Source organism: Acinonyx jubatus, chromosome D1, assembly GCF_027475565.1.
Source record: "Acinonyx jubatus isolate Ajub_Pintada_27869175 chromosome D1, VMU_Ajub_asm_v1.0, whole genome shotgun sequence".
In the NCBI taxonomy this organism is placed as follows: domain Eukaryota; kingdom Metazoa; phylum Chordata; class Mammalia; order Carnivora; family Felidae; genus Acinonyx; species Acinonyx jubatus.
In genome coordinates, this window is record NC_069390.1 from 9,695,372 (window position 1) to 9,713,565 (window position 18,194).

The 18,194-nt window shown below is 62.2% G+C and overlaps 1 protein-coding gene across 9 annotated transcripts in view; it reads right to left on the reverse strand.

Moving 5' to 3' along the window:
- Positions 1–18,194, reverse strand: part of MYRF (myelin regulatory factor) — a 33,784-nt gene extending 15,590 nt beyond the window's left edge. For 6 of the 9 annotated variants that reach the window (XM_053203069.1, XM_053203070.1, XM_053203068.1 and 3 more), the window contains exons 1-7: positions 18,030–18,193; positions 5,676–5,763; positions 5,228–5,491; positions 2,824–2,885; positions 1,596–1,875; positions 371–621; positions 155–278 (exon numbers count right to left, since the gene is read on the reverse strand). In XM_053203069.1, coding sequence (XP_053059044.1) covers positions 155–278; positions 371–621; positions 1,596–1,875; positions 2,824–2,885; positions 5,228–5,491; positions 5,676–5,763; positions 18,030–18,075 — 1,115 coding nt within the window. In that variant the 5' untranslated portion in view covers positions 18,076–18,193. Of the gene's footprint in view, positions 1–154; positions 279–370; positions 622–1,595; positions 1,876–2,560; positions 2,726–2,823; positions 2,886–5,227; positions 5,492–5,675; positions 5,764–18,029 lie in introns of those variants that run through there. The other 3 variants (XM_053203067.1, XM_053203064.1, XM_027045935.2) reach the window with 2 other exon arrangements.

Genomic DNA, 18,194 nt, shown 5'->3' on the forward strand with positions numbered 1-18,194 from the left:
CTGAGCCTGCTTTTCCACTGTAAACCGGGACCACCTGGTACCCAGTGTGCTCCCAAGCCCTGCTCTAGGACCGTGATGCCAGGGCTGGGGGCGGGGGGCGGGGTCCCCGGATACGGTGACCAGGAGGGGTGGGGTCGGGGCACAGGTCACTTACAGCTCCTTGTAGTTTGCGTCGTACAGCGTTGCCCACTTGTTCTGCTGATGCGGTTGCCACTTGATGGATTGGTAGTTGGGATCCAGGTAGGAGCCACTAAGGCTATCATTGTCCTGCAGGAGACCTGGAGGGAGGGAGCGCCCATGTGGGCCCTGCGCCCCACTCCCCAGCTTCAAGGGTTGGCTCCCTGTGAGGTCCAGCAGGCCAGGCACGTACCTGGTGAGGGTGCACCCGGTGGGTGCCAAGGTGGCGTCTGGACCCGGGCGATGCTGAGGGGCAAGGAGCCGGGGCCGGGGGAGAGTGGGCCCTGGGGAGGCCAGGGTGGGGAAGGGGCTCGAGCTGGGTGCGGGGGCAGGGTCGTCGCGGTCCCGGGCTCCTGTTTGATCATTCCATTCAGCATCTGGGCATTAAGGGTGTTGGGAGGTGATTCGGAGTGCTTCCTCTTCTTGGAGGGGTGTGTGGGGAGCCTGGGGGCGACACGGGTGCAGGTCTTGGGGGGCTGGCTCTTCCTGAGCCCCCTCCCACTAGGCAATAGCCTTCTTCCCGTCTTCAACCTGTTTCAGCAGGATTTACCTAATCCAGAGGACACCTCCTCCAGGAAGTCCCTGGGCTTTACCTTCTCACTGCCGCCCCCCATCACTCTGTGTTGTCATTCTCTATTTCTGTCACTCCTCCCTTCTCCTGAGATTACGGAATTCAAGGAGGGCAGAGGCCACACCTGACTTGTCGGTGTGTCCCCATCATGCCCGGCGATAGGCCTGGTGCACAGCATCCTCAGAATCGTTTGTGGAATGAACAAGTCGGTCCCTTCCCTGTGGTGTCACTCTCAGTGCCACTCTTTATAGTTGGGGGCTCCACAGAGAGCAGCCTCCATGGTCAGAAACAAGCCACAGAAGGCATGGGCCACGAAGGGTGGGAAGGAGAGTTTCTTGGGGAGGAGGCTGCGGAATCTTGGCTTGAACGAAACCTTTCACGACATCTCAATGTGTAAGATAAATAGATAAAAAGATAATTCTGCTGGTTGGAGTCAGAATGGGGTGCTTGGGTCTATGGCTCACACTTCCGCAGGAGGCCCAGGACTCCACGATCGGGTTAGAAAGTCCCTGGTGTCTGGGAAAGGATACAGCCTGAGGTTCAAGTCCTGGCTCTGCCCCTTCCTAGTTTCACGACCTGGGCAAGCGTTTCCTCCCCTGGGAGCCCCAGTTTACCTATCTGGGCAATGGGGGTGGCCATGCTCACCAAATAAGGTAGTCGTAAGCACTTGGCCGTGGCTATAAATCTCCAGCAGGTTTCTGGGCACACATGCATACGTGTGCTGACCCTCATCTCCTGGGGTCAGAGCCTTCTGCCTTCCTGGTTCGTCCCTGTCCATACCTCCATCTCTGTCCTGCCTTCTGCTGCCCTGAACCCCGACCCCCAAGCCCACCTGCCCGAGTCTTACTCAGCTCCGTGCTGATTCAGCAGCTGGTGTAGCATCTGGGACTGCTGTGTGTGGTGGAGATCCGTGGGCACCAGCCCCTGCCCCACGGCAGCGTAGGGGGGCATCGGGGGCTCGGCCTTCATGTACAGGTCCCGCTGCAGGACAGGGTAGTGAGGCGGGGGTGGCGGGGGCGGCGGAGGGCCTGGTAGGTGGGCTGGAGGTGGGGGTGGGTGCTCCAGGCGGGAGGGCACTCCCACGTGGCACAGGGACTCAGGGGTAATGGTGCGCAGGAGATGGGGGTCTGCAGGAGAGATGGGGGGCATCAGAGACCTACCTACATCACGCAGGTTCCCGGGCACCAGCTCTCCCCGCCCCCCCAGCCGGCAGCAGGGTCTCCTGATTCCCACCTTCTCCTGAACCAAGCCCCCGGGGCTGCCCTCCCACCAGCCCCACGTGGGAGGAGGGCTGGGCAGCCTAGAGGCTGGCCACTAGAGGCCTGGGCAGGGAGACAAGACCCTGTCCAGGGGGCGGGCTGCTTCCCCCCCCCACCCCACCCCCGTCCTAATGGGGTCCTGCCCCCAGACCGGGCTGCCCTCCCTGGGGAGGGCCCACATCCCAAGGTGCTCCCCCAGCCCCCTCTCGGGCCTCATCTTCCTCCGGGCCTCTGGGAGAAGTCTCTCGGGACCCCCAACACAGTCCTGCGGCAGCCCTCCTCCACCGGGAAGCCCCTCCAGCGGGCTCCCAGGGGCCAGCCCCCCAGCTCCCTTTGTTCCCCAGGAGGCATTCCAGAAATGTTTCTGGTAAGATAAACAGAACTCTTGACCCCTCTCTGGGCTGTGGGGAGAAGGCTGCCCGCGCTCCTTCTGTTCTTGGCCACCTGGGGGCCGCTGCACCCCTGGCACCCCCCCCAGGGGGAGGTGGGCCCTGCGGGCCGGCGACGCCTGTACTCAGGCTGCACCCACAGCCTTCCCCAGCCGTCCACTTACCACCGAAGGGCGCGTCCATGATGGCGCAGGCGGGCAGGCGGGTGGCATCACCGGCAGGGACACTTGCTCAGAGGCAGGGCCAGGCTCCCCACCCGCCCGTGGGGAAACAATAGCCAGCGCCGGGGAGTATTTGACCAGCGATAATCTGGGCCTGTTGGGCGGCCGCTGGCCCCCTCCCTCCCTCGCTCCCTCCCTCCCCGATAAGGCCGCCCCAACCACTTGCCCAAACCCCAGAGGGGGAGGGCGGTGCCCGCTGGACTCACCATTCACCTGCTGGGGGGAGTAGGCCTCGGAGCCCGAGTCTGGGGGAGAGTCCGGCAGTGTGCTGCAGGAGCAGGAGGAAGGGGCTGCTGGGCGGGCAGCACTTCCGTGGGGCAGGGTCCCAGAGACCCTAGAGGCTGGAGGCACTGGGGTCTCCTCGCTCCCGCCCTCAGGGGAATTTCTCTGCACCAGCCACCTTGCCTTGCCAGGCAGGGCCTGGGGCTGAACTCAGGCAGCGGGTCTCGGGCTCCTCCCACCCGGCGTCCCCTCAGACCTACTGGGCACTTGGGGACCGGGAGCCAAGGTCCCCGGTGAGGGCACAGGGATTCAAGGACTCCTCCCAGATGCAGAGGCCAGGCTGGCTCCTCCTTCCCACACCCGCTGAAGCCCCACTTTCCAGAAACTCTAAGGGGCTCCAGGGGGCTAAGCCCGGAGAGATTCAGTGGGGGTCACCATGGGCAGGTGTGGGCCAGGCAGGGAGCCAGCTCCGCCAGGCCTGGGTTTATTTTTCTCTTGCAGGTTCTGTTTTATCAGCGGCTCAGGCAAAAGGAACAAACTCAGGCCTGAGAGACCAACATGTCCTGCGCGAGCCCTGCACTCGCCCGCTGAGGGGAGGCTGCGGCCAAGCAGGGATCCCCCTCTTTGGCCATCCTGGTCCCCGCATCTGGAAAGACTGCCCGCCACTGGGCCCAGGCAGCTGCCTTGAGGCAGCAAGCCCTCATGGCCACAGCCCTGGGCTGATTCTAGAGAGTCCTCAGGCTCCCCTGAACGAGCCACCCACCCAACCCCTCAGGCTAGGCGAGGATGACCCAAAAGGCCATAGGGGCTGAATTCTCGGTAGCCCTCAAGGCCACTAGGGCTGACTGGGGTCTCTGCCCTGCGACCCCCATCTCCTGCCTGTTCTCTGTACTCCCCTGACCATGGCCCCCGGTCTCTCTAATGTGTAAAGGTCTCTCACACCCTCTGGTCCCTGCAGTGAAACGCCCCAAGTCCATGGGACCTTGTAGTCTTTCCTCATAACTCTTCGTGGTGCTCATGAGTCCTCGATTTGGTGATTTATTGATTAACAACCCTCTCTCCAATCAGGCCGAGGGATCTACTACAGGAGGGACGTGTTTGTCTTGTCTGGCACCTAGAACAGGGCCCAGAAGGGGCAGGGGCAGGGAGAAGCCCTGGGTCCCTCCCTGGAGCAGCCCGGGCCACACGGTCTCTGTGCAGCTCTGGGCGAGCCCTTTCTCTCCCGGGACGAAGGGCCCCGGTGTGCCATTCGCATCCAGCTGAGGGGCAACAGATCTTTACCGCCAGGCAAGCTGGTTTGGGGGTCCCCCAGGAGCTGGTGCCTGGAGAGGGTTGATAAGCTTCCACAAACAGAGCCACAGGGTACAGCGGCAGGCACCCAGCAGGTGCTTATTACGAGTTAGTTCCCTTTCCTGGTCTTTGCCCTTCAGGGTCTGGGCATCGGGACAGGCTCGCGGCAGATGTCTGCCCTGCTGTGGCAAAAGCTAACCCCTAACACGGCAGCTCACCTCCACTGCCTCCCTCAGCCAGCCAGGAGAGCTCCGGTCCCCCGCCCCGGCACGTCCCCCGTGCTTCCTCCCCGTATCTCCACAGTCCCGGAAGGGAAAGCATTTTGAACTCGTTCTACAGCAAAGACACTGAGGCCCTGACCGAGGCTGTGGGTCACCCAGCCAGAGGCTGGAAACAGTGGGGCTGAAGGAAGAGCCAGGCTGTGTGAATGGTGTCCCGCCCCCAGCACTCTACACTTCTCCTACCCAAAGACAGGGTCCCCTGCTCCTGCGCCAGGCTGGGGAACCCAGAACTTTCTTCGAGCCCCTCTGCAGAACCCAGGAGACCCATGTTCCTGTCTGTCCTCACGAGAGTGTGTCCGTGGGCGGGCGGCCGCGTGCACACAGCCGGGTGACAGCCAGGCCCAGGCTGAGCCCCTGGGTCAGGCTGCTGGCGTGGACTCGTCGGAGAGAGGAGAGAACGGGCCTGGGAGGCTGGCTTGGGTCGGGGGAGCTTCAGGTACCATATCTGTGCCATCGGCCGACCCCCTGTGGCCGCGGTAGCTAAGTGCATGAGTGGATGGGCCTGGCCCAGTGAGGGGACTTTGTGTGCCCTGCGTGTGTACATGTGTGTGCTTGCGTGTATCAGTGGAGGTAAAGAGTGGTGCCTCCAGGCTCACGCCCTCCCTCCCCTCTTGATGCAGCTGTCAGAGAATTTTCTAGCCCTCATCACTCCCCTGCTCAGGGTCCTCTGTGGCTGCCCAGCACCTGAGAACAAAGCCGTGAGTCCCTCCTCAGCCACCTCACCTACCCACCCACAGGGCAGGCCTGGGCCAGCACCTCCCAGGCCCGCAGCCACTGCCCCCGCCCCCCACCCCCGTGAGCCTGGCCCCTCACTCACCCTGGGGCATAGGGAGCCTTGGGCTCTGCCTTGATGGGGGGCCCAGAGCCCCCCAGAAAGGGCTTGGGAGCAGTGCCCATGGCATTGTTGTTGTTGCAGTTGAGCGGGGCGCTGTAGCTCGGGGCGGGGAGGGGGCCGTGGCGCCCCGGGGAGGGTCCGCCCCCAGAGGGGCTCAGGTGGTGGCCCCCGCTGGAGCCCGGGATGGCCGGCTGCCCGTGGGGGTAGGAGGCCGCACTGGCTGGAGCAGAGATGTCAGGGAAGCAGCTGTAGAAAAGGGAAGAAGCTCAGCGCCAGCCCGGCCTCCAGCCCCTCCCCAGGCCTCCCCCCGCTGCAGGGCAGCCGAGTCAGTGGATGGGAAAAGAGGGGGAGCAGGCTTCAGACACCTTCCAGGTGAAAGGTGGAGGCCAGAGGGCGGGGGTGGGGCCAAGGCCGTCTCAGGGCCACTCACAGGTCAGAGGCATCCTCCTTGCTGATGTACTCCTCCAGGATGCTGGTGTCGATGTTGGAGGGCTCCAGGGCCCCATTGATGTCGTGGCCTGCAGGGGAGGGGCAGATGTGAGCCAAGGGAGGGGTCCAGCTGGGTCCTCCCCTCCAGCTCTCTGCAGGCTGGACCCCATATGCCCCCAGGCTCCTCCCCATCTGTGTATCTGATTTCGGGGGTGGCGGGTGGAGGGGGGAGAGTCCTTCAATGTCCACCGCCTGACGTCCCTCCAGGAGGCATCGCATTGGTGACACCTCCCCTCACCCACCAGGCTGCCTGGCATGTCCGAGGCGGGGAGGGGCCCAGAGCACAGACCTGGGACAGACCAGCCACTTCCTGTGACATGAGCAAGTCCCTCCTCTTGTCTGTAAAATGGGGTAACCGTCCTAAGGTGTTAGGGGGTGCTATGAGGAGGAAGCAAGGTACTTTCCTGAACCGAGTGCCCAGCGGATGCCCACCACCCTTGATGACTGGACCCAGACTCGATGATTCTGTCCTGTCCTGCCCCCCTCCAGATGGCCCAGCTGGTGGGCATGGCTGGGCTGGACCACACATGGGCGGGGGGGGGGGGGTCCATGGGGCCAGGGGAGCCTCTGTATCAAGTCCCCGATGCGGATAGACAGGGAGTGGGGACTAAAATCTGAAGTGCCCAGCCCAGCCTCTTGTAGGGCTCATCACCCCCATAAACAGGGGCCAGGGGGCCTAGCCCTGCCCTGCTGTTCCAGAGGGCCCAGAGAGGCAGGGCTTGCCTGGGCTCACAGCAGGGAATGATGGCGGCCGGAGCTCTGTTCCTACACCACCCTCCCTCCTGGGCCCTCCCTGCTGGCCCCAGCCCCACAGAGGGGAGGGACTCACTGAAAAGGCACCCAGTGCTCTTGAGCATAAGCAAGAGAGGAGAGGGGGAGGCGCTGGCCTTTCCCCTCCCAGGGTCACCTTGCTGGGGGGGAGCGGGAGGGCGGGGTGATAAGGGGGCTGACGTAGGAGATGCGTCAACCCCGATAATGGAGGACGGCCCCACCCACACTGCTGACCTGGGCTGGCCAGCCCCACTGAGGCAGGAGATGCCCCTCCCACAGGCCCCTGGAGCCACGAGCCTGGGGTCTGCACCTCATGCCCTCTCCCTGGTGAGCCCTGGGGACAGTTCAGGCAGATCCACGAACAATTCCCGGCCTTCCTCCTTCCCACTGCGTGACCTTGAGCAGGTCACATACCCTCTCTGAGCCTCAGTCTCCTCATTAGTAAAATGGGGCCATGAAAAGCTAACCTTCCGCAGGGTCAAATATGGAACAAGTTAAGGTCTGTAAGGTGCCTGGCATACAATGGGTGCTCAGCAAACCGAGTGGCTGTCCTCACTTCCCAGTCCCCAGAGCCCTGGGGTCCCCGGGAGCCCCTGGCCCAGGCCCCTCCCTGGCCCCAGCCGGTATTTCAAGAATGCTGAGCCCCGCTTAGGTGATTAATGAGTGGCTAAGCCCTCCTAGGAGTCACGCGCTGCCTGGGACAGGCCCTCCTGCTGGCCCCCACCCCTGGCTCACCCAGCTGGGAACCAGGGACACCCAGCAAACACTGCCAATGGCCATCCAGGGCCCTGTGCGGCCAGGGCACGCGAAGCTTCTCAACCTGGGAGTGACCAGTCTGCACATCAAGGTTCTAGAATGCCCGTCCACGCGCCAGCCCCCACCCCATCCTTCCCTGTCAACTGAAGATCCCTTTTATTGAATGCCTGCTGTATGCCAGGCACTTGTGGAACGAAGGACATTAATAATCACAGGAGTTTATTATATGAGAGACATCCCGCGGCTTCTCTGTGTGCAGCGTTACTCTTAACCCTCCCGACCTGGAACGGTGATGATGGCAAAGTACAATGATAATGACAGCGGCTCGTGCGGACCGAACGCCTACCAGGTCGCAGCACTGTCGGGTTTATCTACCAATCGTCCCTGCAGACTTAGCGTTACTGGCATCATTTCCTTTTTCAGGGAGGTCAAGTGTCTTGCCCAAGGCAGGGAGCAGGGAGGATTCAAACCCAGGCACAGGGGCCTGATTCCACGGCGGGGGGGGGACGATGTGGTTGGTGGCCACTGAGACTTCCTGGCCACCCTGGGCTGCCCCACCTGATGGACTGGGGGGTTCCTCAAGGGACGGGGAGGGAGGGGGCACTGAAGCGTGACCCCGGCCCTGGCTGCTGAAGCTGCAGGATTTTGAGACTGAACTTGGAATCTGCAGTGAATGATGGGGTGATGGAGTCATGGTGTTGCTCTTTATAATAGGCCAGGCGCCCTCCTCCCCCTCCTCTGGCCAGGAGAACTCCTAATCACCCCTAATCCTCCTGCCCACCTCCCTTGGGGTGGGGGGGGGCCTCAGGCAGAGGCATCCTGGGAGACCCTAACGAGAACCAGATGTGGTTGAGGGGAGGAGAGACCCTCCCGTGCCAGGGGCCGGGAGGACCGGGAGGACAGAGGAGGGAGGAGGGAGCCACTGGGGCAGGGTGGGGGTGGGGGCTTGCCAGAGCCCAGAGACTCCTGAGGCCCCCAGGAACCCAGGAGAAAGACATCAGAATATCCTTGGGGGTCCCCGCCCTTTTCCCAGAAGGGCCCTGGAACACTCTGGAGCCAACAACAGATACCTGCCAGGCAGGAAGCTAAGGGAGTCCCCCTCCTGCGGATCCTAAGTCCTCCCTGGGGGATGGAGAGGCTGCCCAGGACCCCACCATCCGAAAGTGGCACCACTGGGTCCCAAACCAGCATCAAACCCTCCCACAACTTCCCACTGCTCGGGAAAACCAGAGCCCTCCTTGAGATCCAAGGCAGCCCCCGCCCCCCCACTCCGCCTGCCGCCTACAGCCTCATCTCCTAACCCTGAAACCCTCTGCCTCTCTCCGGCCTGGGGCATTTGCACATACTGTTTCCTCTGCCGGAGGAAAGTCCATTCCTAAGCGTGCTTGAGGTTTGGGCTTAAATGTAAGTTCCTCCAGGAGGTCACCTCTGATTCCCTCTCTCTCTTGAGTGGCGGCCTCCTTTCTCCTGGGCTCCTTACTCTGCTGCCTAGTGCAGACCTCACAGGTGGGCAGAGGTCCGTCCACTGCCCACCCGCTGCCCACAGCTTACTCACCGGGTGCCCACGCTTTATACGGTTCACGTCTAAGTCCCAAAACAACCCTACAGGAGAGGTGGTTTCCTTGTTCTTCATCTTACGGATGAGGAAGCAGGCTCAGGAAGAAGTGCCTTGCCCTTGGCCTACAGGCGTGGGACCTGGGATATGAGACCGGCCCTGCTCTGCCTCTCTGGGATATAAGCATCTAAGCATACAGTAGGCATGCCATAAATGTCCATGGAATGGGTGAGCAAAGTGGCAAGCGAGAACTAGAACCAGGCCTGCCGGCCGCTGGGGACCTCTACCCGGCCGCGCTATGCTCAGGGTCCAGAGCTAGATGGTGGTGGTGGCGGGAGTCGGGGGGGGGGGGGGGGGGTGGCTCCAGGTACCGCCTCTGCCCTGCGGAGCTATGCGCCCCAGCTGCTTCTCATTAATTAGGCCCTTTATTACCTGCTTTTAACAGGAGCCAGACACTGCCCTGTCCCAGGAGGCTGGGAATAGGGACTATGGGTAAAAGACCCTCCCCTCTTCTCTCCTCCTCGCTTTCAGGCCACCCAGCTGGGCAGAAGAACCGAGGGGATACAGGCCAGGTGCAGGATGAGGGTGTGGGGAGCCCAGGTGGTCTCCCACCCTGGACCCCTCCCTTTCCCCCCTCCTCCCGCTCATGACCACCCCCCCCACCAGCTGTGGCCGCTGGCTGAGTCTCGGCCATTGTCCCAGGGAACGGGGGAGGGTGGGGACCCGGCACAGTGGGAGGCTTGTGCCCTGCCCACACCTCCCCCCCAGCCGTCAATGGGGCACTTGTCAATTCATGTCCCAAACATGGCGGAAATCCCGTCGGCCACGTGGCTGTGGGCAGGGGAGGCCAGGGCCTAAGGATGCTGGCCAGGCCTAGCTGATCAGAACCTGGGGCTGACAGGGGCCAAGGCCCAAGCCTGTCCCCCCCATGCTCCTGAGGAGCGATCCCAGGCCTCTGAATCTGAGGGCACCCTGGCTCCAGGCGGATGCCTGGCAGCCAGGATGGCAAGGGGTCAGGGGACTGCTCACCCTAGCACCCCCATGATGCCCCAAGGGACTCCTAAGGTCAAGGAGGCCCAGCTGCTAATGTGCATCCCCCTTTATTGTCTTGGACCCTTGGCAAGTGAACTGACCTCCCTGAGTCTCAGCTCCCTTCTCTCTCAAGTGAAGCAGGGACCCCCGCATCATGGAATAGTCATGAGTCTTTGACGAGATGGTAGGAAAGCTCTTCCCTCCCGGAGGCCATTCCTCAAATATCATTCATTGTTGTTTCCATCTCTCTCAGGGCTCCCCTCTCCTCTCCTGCCCAGGCTGTACCCCTCTCCCCCCATGCCTCCCCTCCTAACTGCGTATCTGCTCCAGAGAGCCTCTGGGGGGGCCTCCAACTTCCTCCTGAGTCCCTCTGAACCATGACCCGTCCGCTGATATTCCGGTGCATACAGAGCCAAGTCCAGCCTGCAGACTTTGGCTCTAGCCCCCTACCTCCACCCCGGCGGGTTAGCCTTCTGTGACCGCCTGTCTGCCCCAGCAGCCCCTCCTCAATCACAGAGGGCCCCCAGTACTGTCACTTTATATCCCAATATTGACTAAGTTACTCAACATGCTCCAAACTAGTTCACTCTGGGACCGGGCACAGTAGGCTCTCACCTCCTTTGGTTTGAATTTTCTATCTTTATTAATATGATCAATGATTAATACAATCACTGCTAGCCGTCCCCGCTTCAGGCTTCAACTTATGACCAGAGCCTTCTCACACGCAACGTCTTCAGGTCAGATGCTTGATTTTGCAAGCCACCCTTTGCATTTTGCATCAAGTCCCCGGTTAGCTTGGGGCTGAATGATAAGGATATGGCTCTTAAGCCACTGCCATCAGGTCCTTCGATCTGAGCCACCGTTGCCTTTACTCCCTCTCAATTTCTTGCCAAAAAATGCACAAGAACCTCATCTCCTCCAGGGGACCTGGAATCTTTAGCTACCCTTGGGCTATAGCTATGTTCTCCCTTGGTCCCCACGGGCCACCACCCTCTCCTCAGGTCGACACAAGGCTCACAGTCCCAAGATGCTCCCAAGCCAGGTCCAACAGAACTGAGCCCAGAAGCTGCAACCTGTTCTATGTATGGGAACCCACACTGGTCCCCAGGGATCTTCAGTTTGCTCTGGGGCCCCCCAGTCCTGAGTCTACAGGGCCAACCAAGTTAGCTCCCACCCGATGGCCCCATCCCTCTCCCACAGGGACCAGGGCAGGCAGGCTGGGGAGGGCCCTCCCCACAGAAGCAGAGTGGAGACCCTGCAGCTTGGGGGGAAGGCCAGTGACCCACGTCCATCTGTATTCACACACCAGCACGTCCCACACACAGGTGTGTGCCCAAGGGCCCACTGGCGCACACATGATCACGTACAGACACACACACACACACACACACACGGGGGCTTACCCTTCTCATACTGACACACACGTGCACACGCCGGCAGGCTCCACATGTGCTCATTCATTCATCCATTCAAACGATCAATGAGCATATATCATGTGTCAGGCAGAGTGCTTGGCTCTGGTATGATAATGGACAAAACAAAACCTCCTGCCCACAAGGAGCTGACATTCTGGAGGCAGAGTCAGATGACTGGATGGGTAAAAACCCATAGCATTTAGAAGGTGACAAATGCTATGGAGAAAATAAAGCGGAGGGAGGGGGTTGGGATGGCGGGAGGGCAGCGATGCGCTGCAATTTTAAATAGGACAGTCAGGGACGGCCTCGCTGAAAAGAGCTAGGAAGGTGGTGAGCCACGTGGACATCTGAGAAGAGCATTCCGGGCCATAGGGAGCCAGTGCAAAGGCCCTGAGGCATGAGCATGCCTGTGCATGTTCACATACTAGCGCATTTCCCAGACTTGAACACGGGTGCACACAAGCGCTCACTGACCCAATGGCAGGCCCAGGCCAACCCCCCTCCCGATCAGGTCTAGCTGGAGCCAGACCCAAAAGAGCCAACTCAGTGTCACAGACTCCCAGCTGCCCCCTCCCCTCCCCAGGCCACAGACCGCGCGGGGGAGAACCACAGAGTGGGGAAGACAGCTCAGGGACTGAGATGGCGAAGAGGGCAGTGAGAGAAGGCCCCAAGGGAGCAAGGGTCCCCAAACTCGATGGAGGGACAGAGGCTGTGGCCATACAGTGTGAGGGCTGGAGAGCCCTAGGTCCGACAGAGACAGGGCTTTCCCGCTGATGCAGGCTGGAGGCAGGCGGAGGACAGGACGCGCTGGAGCAGCCATATGCCAGGCCAGGGGAGGCTCTGGACCCCACTGCCCCCATCCCAGCCGGCGTCGTGCCCTTCCCTCCCCTCCCCCTCCAGGCCTTGGCCGTGGGGTCTCACTGCTTGCGTCACACAGCCTTGACCGGATGCGTGAGGACTCTGAGGGCCCTAGAGGTCAAGCGGCTGAATGGAAGTCACCTCACCCAGCCACTGGCAGTGGGTCAGGAACCTCAGCTCTGGAGGACAGTCTCCTGACCCAGGATCCCGCTTCTGCCCTGCTGCGGCCACCCTGAGCGAGCCTGACCTGTCTCCTTCCTCTCCTGCCTCGGCACCTCCGTCTCAGAAATAAGAGGGCACCACTCCACTCCCACAGAGCCCCAGGACTCCGGGGGAAGCAGCTTATGCAAAAACCTCCGGCCTGGGTGCGGCAGGCAAAGACAAAGGACAGTCAGCCCCTTCCCCATCCCCCCACACCCCTCCCTGCCAGCCCAAGGCCCAAGTTCCCCATCTCCGAGATGCAGGGGGGCCCCAGCTGGAGGCTGGAAGGAGCGGCCCAGAACGGGTGAGGGGCTTTCCCCAAAGCACACAGCGCCAGCCACAGGCCCCGGCCCAAGGTGGGGCACCGACCTACGCCCGCGCATGAATCGACAAATCCTCAAAGTGGGGAGCAGAATACCTACAGTGAGCCTGTCGAACTCGGCTGGGCAAGCCCCTTGGGACAATAATCGCAACCCAGGCTGCCGCAGTCCCCACAGAAACCCTGAGCAGTGGTTACTGTGACCCCAAGTGCATTCCCATTTTAAGGATGAGAAAGTGGAGGCACAAAGAAGTGCGGTGACAAGCCCAGGAGAAGGGCGGTGGGCAGGCAGCGGAGCCAGCGACAGACCCTGGCAGCGCCCCCCTCCAGTGAGTGCATCAGGCCATTACACCACCCAACACCTGCCCCTAACCCTGGGGCTGCCCACACCCAGGGGCAGCGGGGGCTGAAGACTTTCATAGGGAAGGCGAGGTCCCCCCCATACACACCCAGGCTGTGAGGGAAACTGAGGCCCAAAAGAGGGGGCCGTGATGAGGAAGAAGGTGGAAGAAAGGGCTGGGAGCCTGGGTAGGGCAGGGCCACCCCCGGTTAATGATCCAGTTAATGATTTCTGCTCCCCGTTCTTATCAGAGGGCAAAGTCCAAGGGCAGCAGCCAATCAGAGTCCTGCCGGGCTGTTACCCAGCAGCCTCAGCTGCCAGAACCCCCTAGTCCTGCGAGCCCTTGGGAGTCAGGGAGTGGAGGCCAGGTCCCTAGGAGGAGGCTGTTCTGTCCAGAGACACCTGTCTTTCCCCCAGATACTCTGTTTGGCCCTGCCTGAGACCCCAAGGGACACTCTGCCAAGTCCCCAGACTCAGGAGAGGCCCTGAGGCAAGCAGGTTGGGAAAGGCCTGCTTCCCGCCCCCCCCCCCCCCCCCGCACTGACCCCAGGCCCTCCCAGAGAGCTGGCGTCCTGGGGTGCACCCCCCACCCGCCTTTGTTCACATAGCCATCGTGGCCTCCAATGACCCTGAGAACATTTCCTGCCCTCTCCCTTGCCCGGCCCATGTGGCCCCGCACTGGGTGTTGGGGACACGGGGATGAGTCAGACCCCCCACTATTTATTTCCCCTCTGGTTGGACTCAGGGGCTGGGGAGGTAGGGCTGGGGCGGGACTCCTTCAGAGGGCTCCAGGGGGACTCAGAAGGCACCCCATCTCATATTCTTGACAATCAGGGGTCCGGCTGCCTCCCCCATCCACCTCCTCCCTGGTGCACTACACAGACAGACAGACAGACAGACAGGCTGATATGGGGCACAGCGCCACACGATGACACATCCCACCTCTGCCCCAGACTCCTGTTGAGGGTGGGCGTCCTTGCCCAAAAGTCGTCAGGTGGCCTTGCCCCGTGGCCTCCTCCTGCCCTCTGGAGGCAGAGATGCTGGTCCCCACAGGAAGGCCACCCTTCCTCCCCAAAGGCCCTGGAGGCAGAGGAGAGAGTGGGGGGGTGGTCCTTGGTATCAGCTCTGCTTAATGCTGGCTAACTCCCTCCTCTCGGAGCTACAGTCTTGGCCCCGGGGAAAGGGGACCCATGCTAGCCCCTCCCTCAAGAGGCTTTCAGATCAGGACCCTAGTGCTCTGGGGGGCTGTGGGGAGCCCAGCCACCCCCACCCCCTGTGCATCGGGAGTCCACGAGTTTGGCTAAAAAGAACCTCGTTGGGGGGCACCTGGGTGGCTCAGTTGGCTAAGCGTCCGACTCTTGGTTTCGGCTCAGGTCACGATCTCACGGTTTGTGAGTTTGAGCCCCACATCGGGCTCTGCGCTGACCGCGCGGAGCCTCCTTGGGATTCTCTCTGTCCCTCTCTCTCGGCCCCTCCCCTGCTCGCTGTCTCTGTCTCTCTCTCTCTCTCAAAAATAAATAAATAAAAACTTAAAAAAAAAAAAAGAACCTTATCGGAAGCCCCTGCTCTGGTCCAATCCACCTGCCTACTCCAGGAGAGGACATGAGACCAAAGAAGGGAAGTCACCGGCCCAAGCCGCCCATCGGGCCTTGAAGGAGTGGAAACCCAGCTTCCCACCTCCAGCCCTTGTGGGGCTCTAGAGGCCGAGTGGAGGTCCCCCAGCCTTTCAAAGGTCTTTTCAGCACCTCCTAGAAGCCCAGTTACCCTCGGTCTGTAAGGCTTCCTCCACAGCACCTGTTTTTTGGGGCCGGGCAGGCGGCGGACGGCAGGGGGCAGGGGGGTAATGTGCCCCTGGAACCAGACTTCGGCACCCTCCACCTTGTATGCTCAAAAACATCCCTCCTTCCCAGGGCTGGGAGACAAGGCTCAGCAGATCTGAAAGTATCATCAAGACCTTCCCTGCCACCCCCTCCTGTCTGGCAGGTGAGGAAAAGGGGCCCAGAGAGGGTGAGAGCTCAGCACAGGGTCACAGAGCTCTCAGCAGCAGGGGCCGACTTGGCCCCAGAGCCTCTAAGGTTCTATCGGGATCTGCTGATGCTGTCTTGGCCCTGTCCCTGACTAGGTTCTGGGAACCCAAGGCCCCACCCGATCAGGATGAGAGGAATATACCTGCCAAGGCGACGCTGTTACCTGCCGGGACCCAGTGCATCCTGCCTGGAGGGTCCCCTCTCTGCAAGGCCCTGTGCCCGCCGATCCGGGCGGCCGTAGCCTCCTTCTAGGGGATTAGCAGGGCGGTCACGGGGGCCCGGCTGTACCAGCCTGGAGGGGCCGCCCCGTCCCAGCCTCCCACCCGAGGCCCAAAGCGCCTTAGCCCCCCAGCCCACCACCCTGGGGTAGGGCACAGCCTGGCTCACTGCACAGGGCAGGACCCAGGACATGTGCTGGGTGTTCCTAGAGAGGGGCGATGTCAGACAAGGGGTCTCGACAGGCCCCTGCCCTTCAGCAAAGCCCTTTCCCAGCCCAGAGCTGAAGGCACAGACCCTGCCCGTCGCGCCCACTGTCCACAGAGAGTGACCAAGGCCAAGCGAGGACCAGGACGAGAACTCAGGTTCCAGCCCCAAGTGCGAGAGTTCAGGAACAACATACCCACATGCTCAACACTCACTTGCTTTCACACTCACACTCACGAGCACACTCGGGCCTGTCCCCCACGCACCATGGAACACCTGATCCCTGCCAGGCTTTCCCCTCCCAAGTGGCCAGGGAGAGTCCTAACCCTTAGCACCCGCCCACCTTCCCCCCCATCTCAGGCTCTGGGAACACTTCTCCAGCCCCTGGCTCCCTCCACCCACCTCAGCGGGCAGCCCCACACCCCCCCCCCCCCCCCCCCCCGCTCCCCACAGACATTCTTGAGTCTCCTCTTATCTCTCCTGAGGGAGCAGCACAGCCTCCCTGCCAGGCCGGCCGCATGGCTGAGCTGTGGCGTCAGCCCCCACCCCCCACCCACGGCCAGGAAGGAAAGTTTGGCTCAGGAGGTGGGGAGCCTGGGCCAGCTGGGCCCACCCCTCTGCCTGGGGCATGGGGTCCTGTAGGAAGCAATGGCGGGGGCTGGCCCATGGGTCATCCAGGGTATCTAGCTGGCTCAGGGCACCCCCAAAACAATACCCCCAAGCAAGGAGCAATGTCCCTTTCCTGCTTCCCCAGGGGCCTCCAGCCCCCTTGAGGGTTCATAAAGGATGAACAGCATCTAGAGAGAACAAGTCACCTGGGAGGTGACTGCCAAGACCCTCAAATGGTCCAACCACCTCAGGATCAACCATTTAACCTAGTCCAAGCCTGATTTCTTGGGGTCCGGGTCTGCTGGGGTGTCCACAACCCTGAAGCGAGGAGGCCCGGGGCTAGGGATGTCCTCACCGACTCAGCAAGCAGGAGTGGACAAAGGCTGCTAACCCCCAAGTCACATAAAGGGAGACGCTGAGGCAAAGAAAGGCCTTCCTCTCTCCCTCCTGGACACCAAAGGTATCGAGGTACGAGGCTTGAACCTCGGGCCACGATTCGCGGCTCTGCAGCCAGACGGCCCCAGCACCGTGGTGCCCCGTGGACCACCCCACCCCCAGAGGCAGGTTCCCACTGAGGAGGATGTGGGCTTAGGGACTGGAGAGAGGGCAGGGACAGAGGCTTGGCTACCCAGAGTTGGTGGCGAGGAGCACAAGAGGGGCCAGAGGGTCTGGCTAGATGTTCCCGTGAGGGTCTGAGAAGCAGAGTGGGCTGGGAGATGTCAGCCTGCACCTCTGCCTCCTCCTCCCACACTTTCCCATCCCTCCTGAATCCAGCACCCTGGAGGAGGGGGACAGACCTGGAGGAGGGGCAGAGGCTACTCAGGAAGAGGGGAGGACAGTCTGGTTAAATGCAGGAGCAGATCTCCAAAACCACAGTGGGGGGGGGGGTGTGTGGGGGGGTGAGCGGGGAGCAGGGGTAGAAGAAAATACTGTAGGGTGTGTGTAGATCCCAGCCCCGGGGAGGGTACTATCAGGGTCGAGGCGAGGGGGTGAGGTCACTCCTGGGGTGGGGAGCAACGGCCAGAGGAGGCAGGGCTCCAGGGACAGGTGTGGGTGAAACAGCCCCGAGGAATCTCAGAGGGCCGGCAGGATGCAGTTCACAACTTTGGGAGGGTCTCAGGGCGCAGAGGTGGCTGGCGGCAGGGATGCCGACTTCAAGAAGGTTCTAGCCCCGGAAAGCCTTTGGGGGGGTGGGGAATCCAGCCCACGGAGGAATGTTGGGGAGGGGTTCCAAGCCCCGGGCAGGGGAGGGGTAGCTGCTTCAATGGGAATTTCAGCCTTGCGGGAGAGAGCAGCCTTGCAGAAAGCGGCTGACAGTCTTGAAGGGGGTCCTAGTCTCAGAGAAGCACAGTGGGGAGGTCTCAGCTCCTAGGAGTCAGGCTGGGGGTAGGGTGTCCGCTTGAATGGGACACAGGGGCCTGAATCTCTAGGCAGGGGGCCCAGACTCTGGAAGGCATGCTGGGGGCTGGGGTACCAGCCTAAGAGGCATGGAAGATCCTGGAAGGCATCCTGGGGTTCCCGCCTCAAAGGGGGTCTGGGAGTCTGGGTCTGTACGCGGTTCCAGGGAAGCACAGTAAAGGGTCCCCAAACTCGGGAAGGGCACTGGGGGTGGGAAGTGTCAGATTTTAGGGGGCGGGGGATTGCAGATCCTGGGAGGCATTTAGAAGGAAGGAACAAGCATGGAAGGGGAGGCAGCTTCAAGGAAGTTGTGCGCTGCGGGGGGCAGGGAGGGGGTGCCCAACTTTGGTGGAGGTGGGCAGTAACCTCCAGGAGACTCCCAGCCCCGGGAGCCAGCGCAGCAGGCTGGTGCCAGCCTGGGGGGGTTGGGGAGGGGGGCGCCCGGCCCAGAGGAGGCATCCTGGGGAGTCTCGGCGTGGTGGAAGCATAGTCGGGGGTCCCGGGCCCCGGAGGGATCGGCCCGGGGGTTCCCAGCGCGAGGAGGGTCGCCGTCCCCCCCCCCCGCCGCCCCCCCCAACCCCGGTCCCTCACCTTCGAAAAAGCGCTGCAGCGCCTCCGTCTCGTCCACCACCTCCATGTCCGGCCTGCCCGGCGCGCACTCCGCCCCGGCCCCGCTACAGCCCGGCCCGGGGGCGCGGCATCGCCGGCGCGGCCCGCGCGACAGTCCCGGCTCGGCTCCGGCTGCGGTCCCGCCCG